The sequence below is a fragment of the Chiloscyllium plagiosum genome, unplaced genomic scaffold (assembly GCF_037043375.1).
Source record: "Chiloscyllium plagiosum isolate Xiang-an unplaced genomic scaffold, Cpla_swu_hap1 HiC_scaffold_1, whole genome shotgun sequence".
Classification (NCBI taxonomy): Eukaryota; Metazoa; Chordata; class Chondrichthyes; order Orectolobiformes; family Hemiscylliidae; genus Chiloscyllium; species Chiloscyllium plagiosum.
Genome location: NW_028270139.1, coordinates 104,035,752 through 104,045,003, shown reverse-complemented (window position 1 = coordinate 104,045,003; position 9,252 = coordinate 104,035,752). Strand labels below are relative to the sequence as shown.

The 9,252-nt window shown below is 41.4% G+C and overlaps 1 protein-coding gene across 1 annotated transcript in view; it reads left to right on the top strand.

Annotated features, from left to right (window-relative positions):
- Positions 1-592: 592 nt before the first annotated feature.
- LOC122547714 (urea transporter 2-like) overlaps positions 593-9,252 on the top strand; it is a 72,872-nt gene continuing 64,212 nt past the window's right edge. The window contains exons 1-3 of the mRNA XM_043686332.2: positions 593-684; positions 5,704-5,851; positions 7,281-7,470. Coding sequence (XP_043542267.2) covers positions 661-684; positions 5,704-5,851; positions 7,281-7,470 — 362 coding nt within the window. The 5' untranslated portion in view covers positions 593-660. The remainder of the gene's footprint in view (positions 685-5,703; positions 5,852-7,280; positions 7,471-9,252) is intronic.

Genomic DNA, 9,252 nt, shown 5'->3' with positions numbered 1-9,252 from the left:
AATGATTTTGCCTCAACACTCCAGAAGGGTCTAGCATCTTTTTTTTTATCATCCAAGCGTATACTAAATATCAGAGAGTATTCAAGATATTCCCCTATTTTGAAATAAATTGCTTCCATTGACTGGACCCAGTTGGTATTTATAGGTTAAATGTCACAAGAACACGCCTGTGAAAATAATGCACTGTCTTACTTTCCAATGAGGCTTTCACGATTACGGCATTGCCATGTCTAAATTTCCGGATTTAATGACGTGGGAATTAGAAATCATCTGCAGTCGATTTCCTAAACTTCATTGATTTCCTTGTCATTCGATACTTCTCACATTAGATTGATCATTCTCGTTTTAAATTTGTTGCACAATTTTAAACTAAACGCTATTGCGGGCAATCAGTCGAATATCGAGTCACTTTCATATTGTGCCTTCCAGCTGTAAAAGCTGGACTTCTCACTCCTCCCGAACACTTCGGTGGCCTGCGTTTCAACTATTTGCCAAATGGCTGAGTGCGGAGTCATGTGGGTTGATAAAGCTGCCCGTTAATCCAGAGCCGGGCACATGCTGTGGTGTTAATACCGCACACTGATGAAGAATTCAGCACTGAGCTCTCAGTCTGTATCACATCCAAACCGTTATTTCAGTGTTCATTAGGGAACACGAGCAATGCTTCAAACCAAGGTGATCCAGGTAACGTTATGTCAAATAATGCATCTGCATACTGACAATATCATGTGGTGTATATTGTTTTAACATGTGTTCTTGTGCCTTTTAAGAGTACGGTAGCGTTAGATAATGTCAAGACGTGGGCGCGGGAAGTTTGACGCCTCGTGAGGTCAGCTATTAGCGCATGTGCGGCAACAGCCGCCGGGTTTAAAGAGGCACCGGGTTCCTCTCGCCGCGTGCTCGTGGATGGGAGGAGACGGGGCACGAGGAGGGGAGAGACTGACTGACAGACAGACAGACGGATGGATGGGTGGGCGGAAGGGAGGCGGAGGCAGATTGGTGGAGGGATTGGGGAGACAGGGCAGAGGGAGAGGGCAAGGGGCAGACTGATAGATGGGGGTGTGCGCTACAGGGCAGTGAAGAGACCAATAGATGGAGGGGGGGGGGGTGCTGGAGAGTCAGGGCAGAGTCGAGACAAATAGACGGGGGTGGAATAGACAGGGCAGGAGGGAGACTGAGGGAGGGAGACAGGAGGCAGGAGGGAGACTGAGGGAGGGAGACAGGAGGCAGGGGGAGAGTGACGGAGGGAGACAGGAGGCAGGGAGAGACTGATGGAGGGAGAGAGGAGGCGGGGGAGACTGATGGAGAGATAGAGGAGGTGGGGGAGAGTGACGGAGGGAAAGAGGAGGTGGGGGAGAGACTGGTGGAGGGAGAGAGGAGGCGGGGGAGACTGATGGAGGGAGAGAGGAGGTGGGGGAGAGTGACGGAGGGAGAGAGGAGGCAGGGGAGAGACTGATGGAGGGAGAGAGGAGGCAGGGGAGAGACTGATGGAGGGAGACAGGAGGTGGGGGAGAGTGACAGAGGGAGAGAGGAGGTGGGGGAGAGACTGATGGAGGGAGAGAGGAGGTGGGGTAGACTGATGGAGGGAGAGAAGAGGTGGGGAGATTGATGGAGAGAGAGAGGAGGCAGGGGAGACTGATGGAGGGAGAGAGGAGGTGGGGGGAGACTGATGGAGGGTGACACTGCAGCCCAGCGACAAGGAGGTTTTGTAGAAGCCACCCAGATGTTTGGCTGAGCTGTTATGTTTATGTCCACTTAAGATATTGATCATATGAATTGGAAAAACTTCTTTAAAGACTAGCAGTGGTACCCTAAAGAAATTGAAGAATACAATATTTCATTAAATTGAATGTTAGATTCTGTATAAGTATGGTTCAGTATTTTCAACCAACCAATTTATCTGCTTTATTTCTATCCACACAAGTGGACTTTAATAGAAAACATACACACTGCATTGAGTGATAAATATTTTCTTATTTAAATTAAAACTAACTATACTTACAAATATCCACCTTGACTGTATAATTAGAAATTGCAGATGCTGGAAATATTAAATTAGATCAGAAAGTGCGCTAAATACTCAGCTGTCTTCGGAGTGTTTTGTATGAGAGAAGCAGAATTAAAGGTTCAGATCCATCTGGTGTAGTTCTGACAAAGGTTCACGGACCGATGTTTCTCTTTCTGATGCTGCCGCACATGCTGAACAGCCCCAGCCCTCATGCTTCCCATTTCAATTGAACCAAAAATCCTGCTTCACCTTGCAGCCTCCTTTCTGCTCCTGCAACCCCCATCCCCCACCCCAACCCCAAAAACTCTTGAAGGCTCTCACTTCCCTGAAGTCTCCTACTTTGACTCCTGTAAAGGTTCCTTCTTTGTTCTGGAGCATTCTTCTGTCCAGCTGCACTGCAGCCTCCCTCTTTTATCCCTCCTATTGGCAATCCCTGGACACAGTCAACGGTTGGAATCATTGCTTAAAATTATAGCCATACAGCACAGATCAGGCCCTTTGACCCATCAAGGCTACATTGCCCTATCTGTGCTATCCCAATTTCCCGCACATGGCCAATTGCTCAACCAAGTATCTTTTTAAATGTTGTGAGGTTTCCTGTCTCAATTACCTTCCCAGCAGTGCATTCCTGATTCCCACAAAACTCTGGGTTAAAGGTTTTCCTCAAATCTCCTCTAAACATCTTGCCTTTTACTTTAAAATGATGTCCCCTTCACCTTAAAATTATTGACCCTTCAGCTAAGGGCAACAGTTACATTGTATCCACTCTGTCCATGCCTCTCCTGATTTATACACCTCAATCATGACCCCTCAGCTGTAAAGAAAACAATGTCAATCTGTCCAATCTTTCTTAATAGCTAAAATGCCCAATCCTAGGCAACATCCTGTGAATTTCCTCAATATACTTTCTGTTACAATCATATCCTGTCTATGGTAAGGTGGCCAGAACTGCACACGGTACTCCAACTATGGCTTAACCAAAGTTTTGTACAGTTCCAATATAACCTCACTATTCTTATAATTTATGCCTTGACTGATAAAGGCAAGTACTCCATATGCCTTCTTAATTACCCTATCACCTTGCCCTGCTACCTTCAGGGACCTGTGCACAAACACCCCAAGATTCCTCTGTTCCTCTGAACTTACTAGTGTCCTGTCATTCACTGAATGGTCCACTGTCTTGTTCCTTCTTCGAAAGTGCATCACCTCACACATTTCAGGGTTAAATTCCATCTGCTACTGAGCTCCATATCTGCCCAATCCAATTATATTGTCCAGTAAAATAAGACTTATTCCTCATTGCGAACCACCCAGCCAATCTTCACATCATCTGCATTCTGACTTGACATTGCTCCCCTTCCCATTTCTTCTAAGTCTAATTATATCAGGGGATTTAAATTTCTCCAGTATTAATTGAGGTAATCATAGTGTAAAGGGTTTAGAACGGCACAAATTTCTTGAAATATATTCAAGAGAGCTTTTTAGAGGCCAAGTCATTGAGCATTTAAAACAGAGATAAATAAGATCTTGATTGCCAAGGGGATCAACGGTTACAGGGAGAAAGCGGGAAAATGGGATTGAAAAACCTATCAGCTATGACTAAATGCTGTAGGAGATTCAATAGGCTGAATGGCCTAATTTCTGCTCCTATGTCTTATGGTATTATGATCTTATATGAACATGTACAAGGTCCAAGAAGATGTATTTACTAGGTGCAGTGCTGGACCTAATTCTAGGTATAAAGCTGGACAGATGACTCAGGTGACAGTAGGAGAGCATTTTAGTGATAGCAACCACAACACCATAAGTTTTAAGTTAGTTATGAAAAGAAAAAAGATTGTCTGCCAAAAGGGGTGTTGGATTGGGGAAGGCAGATTTTATTAAACTAAGGCAGGATCTGGCCAAAATAGGCTGAGATAAGCTACGTCTGGATATATCTATAGCAGAACAGTGGAGGGCATTCAAAATTGATTTGGCATGGGTACAGCTCCAACATGTATTTGTTAGAGTGAAATATAGGCAAAAAAAGCCTAGAGAATCCTTTATGTCTAAGAATATTCAGGACTGGATAAAAATGAAAAGAAATGCTTTTAGCAGATATAAAAAGAAGAGCAAATCAACAAAGGCCCTAGTGGAGTGTAGAAATCTAAGAAAGCAATTAGGAGAGCAAAGAGGGGGGTATGAAAAAACACTGGTGGGTGAAATTAGTGAGAATCCCAAGATATTCTATTAACATATCAAGGGGAAGAGGGGGGATAACCAGGAAAAGGTTGGAGCACATTAGGAACCAAGAGGACCACCAGCATGGAGCATGGCACGGTGTCAAACAAGTTCTTCACTTTGGAGAAATTGGATGTAGATACAGAATACAGGGGAGGTGCCAGAGGAATGGGGGACAGCTTACGTGGTTCTAGTTTTCAAGAAGGTTACTAGAGATCAACAAGGGAACTACAGACTTGTGAGTCTCATTTCAGTATTAGGGAAACTACTGGAGAAAATTCTGAGGGAGAATATGAATCTCCACTTGGAGAGGCAAGGTTTGTTCAGAGATAGTCTGCATGGCCTTTTCTTGCCTCACAAATTTGATTGAAAGTTTCGGGAAGATGACCCGGCATGTGAATCAGTGTTGTGCCTCGATGTAGTTTAAATGGATTTCAGCAAAGCTCTTGACAAGAGGTATCCTAAATGGGAGAATAATAAAGAATAAACATAGGTGGTGCACCCTTACCTCTGCTGTTTATGTCCTTCTAGGAAGTAGAGGTCACAGGTTTTAAAGGTATTGACAAAGAATCCCTGATGAATTGAGCAATGTGTGAAGCTTCTGATGCAGTTGATACAATATCATATTTGAAGATAAATTTACTAACTTCAAATTTTGTGAAGTCATTGATCTTCTTGCAACGGCATGGATGCATCCACTTGCCAGGGGATTGACTCCTGGCATTAAACAGCATCAACTTTTTCTCGCTATGCTTCCTGATCCTGTATTTGGTAAGTTCCCAGACCCCCTGCAAGTATAGTTCATTGCTCCTCCTTTACACCTACTCCAACAAGGCCATCTGAGTAGTTTTGGAAAACTTTGCAACCCAGTATCCTATAATATGGTATTCTTCTAATTCTGCAAGGCCATACTCAGCTCACAAAGGTTTCCTAGCACCTGCCCCAACCATAGTGCATCTTCCCTTTTAAGAGATGCCAAGCTACTGGCATTACCCAGTCACAACTGTAGTGTTTTGTTTAGACAACTGGCTAAACAACTGCATGGTTAATGCAGCTGGAACATTTCAGTAATGTAAACCAACAAGCAGTGAGAAGCCTGCTTAATGTCACATTGCAATCAACAGCATCAGTTATTCATTTATTGTGATCACTATCAGATTTAGTTTCCAAAAATTGAACGTGGCCAAGGTAATTTAATTCAAAACTTTGTCTAATCAAATATTAACTCAATGATATTTTTAGATTTAAAACAATACATTTAATTCTGTATACTTCTTTGTCTCAACTGCTACAGAGTTTTGGGTTGTATTGAATCCTTTAGACATTTCAAGTGTAAAAGTTACATGATATTGCTCACAGTTCAAATTACTATCATCATTTTTTGCAATTGCCTGTAAGCTTTTCCAGAGTATTTTGATAGCTTCAGTTTGCTTACTTTAAAGATTATTTAAACCTCTTCTGAATTTGATTTTAAGCTGGAGTCAAAGGAACACATGCAGCAAATAAAAAATCACGGAGGAGAAACCACAGCCATAAAACATAATAAAAACATTGTCAGATGTAATTGTCAACTTATTATAACCTTCCCTGATAAAGTCAAAAGGTTTGGTGATTGGCTGAAAGGTAAGAAATACAGAACTGAGCTTATTGTCTTTGCTAACTTTAAACAAAAAAAAGATTTATGTAAAATGTAATGTATTTATCAGGAACTATTTTACTAAGTTATAAAGTGACATTTATATAACATTATTCCTTGTAAAATAGCCTATGGTAGTTAACAAGGTGTGCAGCGCTAGATTATTCCATGTCAGCAAGAAGAGTATTGATGAACGTGAACAACAAGCCAAGGTCACTAATAATGCATTTGAGCAACAAGAGGAAAATTACAGGCAGGCTGAAGAGCAACAGCCTATGAAAGAATGTACCGCTTGTAACAAGACTGAGTTTAGTGATGCCACAATAACAAAAGGTGCCAGAGTTACACATGTTTTTGCAGTGCCTGTGAAATCAAAGCTAGCAATATAATAGATAGCCACAGTCAACTAATTCAGCCAAAGAGAGAATGGGGTGGAAAGCAAGATAGTGTCTCAAGTTCATCCCAAGTAGAAAGTGCATTGTTAGCGGCAAACCCTTGGAGTAATGGCTAGTACTGGAAAATCTTCGGGAGTATCTGTGAACAGAGGAGAAGTGTGTATTGGCCAGGGTATTTCTATAAATTAAAAAGTAGGACTGCAGATGGGGGAGCGAAGCTGAGGGCTAGAAGATGGGCAAATGAAAGGTAATGTATAAACTGAGGCAGCAGTGAACGGATAACTTCCTGAGTTGCACCAGTATAGACAGGCACACACCCATGGCATTGGGAGTGGTAGAGACTGCACATATTCCAGTGCCACAGTATGCATATAGAAGTGCGTCTATACAATTTTAGCTACTTGGTGGAGGAGGAGAGAAACAAGTCAAATGCTGTTTCTGCCATTAATTGTTCCAAAGAGCAGAGGTGGAGAAGAGCCAGGGTGTTGGAGTGGTAAGAGTGAGTTTGGAGAGTTCTGGTGGGTTGGGAACCTGGAGCGAAGAGGTGGGGTAGCTATCATTACAACAAATAAGAAAGCATTACCGTTCACTTACATGCACTGAACTGAACACAGCACTCAAGGAGTGTGTCTTCATCTTGGGGGAATAGCATTATCTGCATTGCACTGTGCCAAAAGGCCCCTCCACTCACTTCACCATTGGATCCATGCTGCAACCAGTAGAATAAATACAGCAGACAGAAAAGTAGGGTTATAATTTTTCACTGAGATTACCACTGAATGTAATGCCAGTGTATGTAGTCCATGCTATAAAAACCAATAGCTTGTCTTGATTTATTTTCAGTTTGCAATGTTTTAGTTTCAGGTAGTAGCAAACATGCCCAATTTTGATTACTAATAATTTTATCATTGAAGTGTTGGTGTATAAATTGCTTATAGTACAAGAAAGTAAAAATATTAGGTGAACTAGAAGAACACTAAGTAGATCTTCTAACCCTTTTTTTGTTTGGAAAATATTGTAGGGCAAAATGTTATATTTCTATTTATTGACTGGAATTTGCGTGGGATTGCTCAAGTGATGTTTGTCAACAACTCTTTGAGCGGGTTAATTATTTTGGTTGGATTGATTTTCCAAAATCGATGGTGGGCACTTAATGGCTTCGTGGGATTGGTGTTCTCAAACATGACAGCACTTCTGCTCAGTCAGAACAGGTAATTTTCTTTTTTATTATGTATTTTATTACTGTATTACTATTTTTTGAAGAAGACATTACAGTACTTTTTACTGCATTTACTTTTATATGTGAAACTATTATTTACACGAGGAGATTATATTTAATCTTTTTGAAAGTCACCAGAATCAGAGGAGAACCTAGTCCTTAATATTTCATATTCTGAAATCATCTTTCATTGTCTGGTTGTTTAGTATATGGTAACTGCAAAGAATATCTAACCATTCTAGAAGATTGTTGAAATAATTCCACCTATTAATGTATTTTCCTCCCAGGAGCTCTATTGAAAAGCTTCATGAAGAACATTTGATTATTAAAGTGCATTCACTTTCTTTTATTCTTCAGTATGAGGTGTAACTGATCGTTTCTGGGTTCTTCGCAAAGTAGAGGGGAAGATAGTAAAAATGAAAGTTAGCACGGATGCAGTAGTGACCCTGATTGCTGAATCTATCTATAAGGAGAAGTTGAGGGCACTATCGTTGAAGCCTACCAAGATTATACTACAGACATACATAGAAACAAGTGGTGCCATTGAATGGAAATATACTGGTCAAAGTACAATTAAGGGACCAATGCGCACAATTAATAAAAGGTCAATACTTGTCATTATTTCGAAAGTCCTGATTTAAAATATTAAGGTTGAGCTGGGGTGTAGTTAATAAGTTGGGGGACTCAAGTATGAGTTTTCAAGAGATCCTGGACAAGTACAAAAATGTCTTTAAAGGAACCCTGGGGGAAATGAAAGGAGTCAAAATTAAATTACTGCTGAAGCCAGAGGCTCATCATAGGGGTCTAAAGCTATGTTGGCCTAACGTGGAGGCAGAACTTGAATGGATGGTGAATCTATGAGTGATGGAATCAGTAAACACCAGTGAATGGACAACTCTCATCATTCCAGTCTTAAAAACAGATGATGTGGTGAAGATTTGTGTTGCCTTTAAAGTCACAATCAACTCAACCATGAATGCAGACCAACAGCCCACTTCCACGCATAGAAAATCTACTCAGTGGACTGGCAGAGAGAAAAAAATGTTCAAAAATGGATTGGTTGCAAGCCCACTAACAGATGGGGGTCATGAAGCCATCTCAGCCATTACTAACAATAGTGACAAACACTGTCTTTTCCATTACAAGTGACTTCCTTTTGGCATCATGTCAGCACTGGCTCTATTCCAGAGGGCTATGGATCAGATATTAAGTGGGTTGTCACGATTGCAGTGTTATCTGGACAATACTTTGATTAATTGATCATTCAAAGACGTGCTTTTGAAAAATTTAGAAGGAAACCTAAAAAGATTGCAGGAGCACGGCCTACAAGTGAAAATGGAGAAATGCAAGTTTTCAAAAGACTCCATAGAGTACTTAGGCCATGTAGTCAATTGTGAGGGATTACAGAAGGTGCCCAAGAAGACAGAGGCTATCATGAAAGTCCTGAGACCAGGGAATGAGCCTCAGTTGAGGAAATTATAGATTACTGTGACAAGTTCATGTTTGATCTTAGCACAATCATGCTAAAACACCTATATTCATTGCTGGGAAAAGGGCAGCAATGCAAATGGACTCAGGAATGTGAGGTGGCTTACAGGAGTGAAGCAAGCCTTGAAAAGGTCAGCAGCATTAACACAGTCTGACACCAAGTTGCCACGCAGTTGCACATCTTCCTTTGGGGGTGAGCGTGTTGTACAGTCACACATCTTACTGAATGTAGGGGAAAGACCCATCATGTTTATGTTGAGGTCATTAACGAAGACAGAAGAGAATT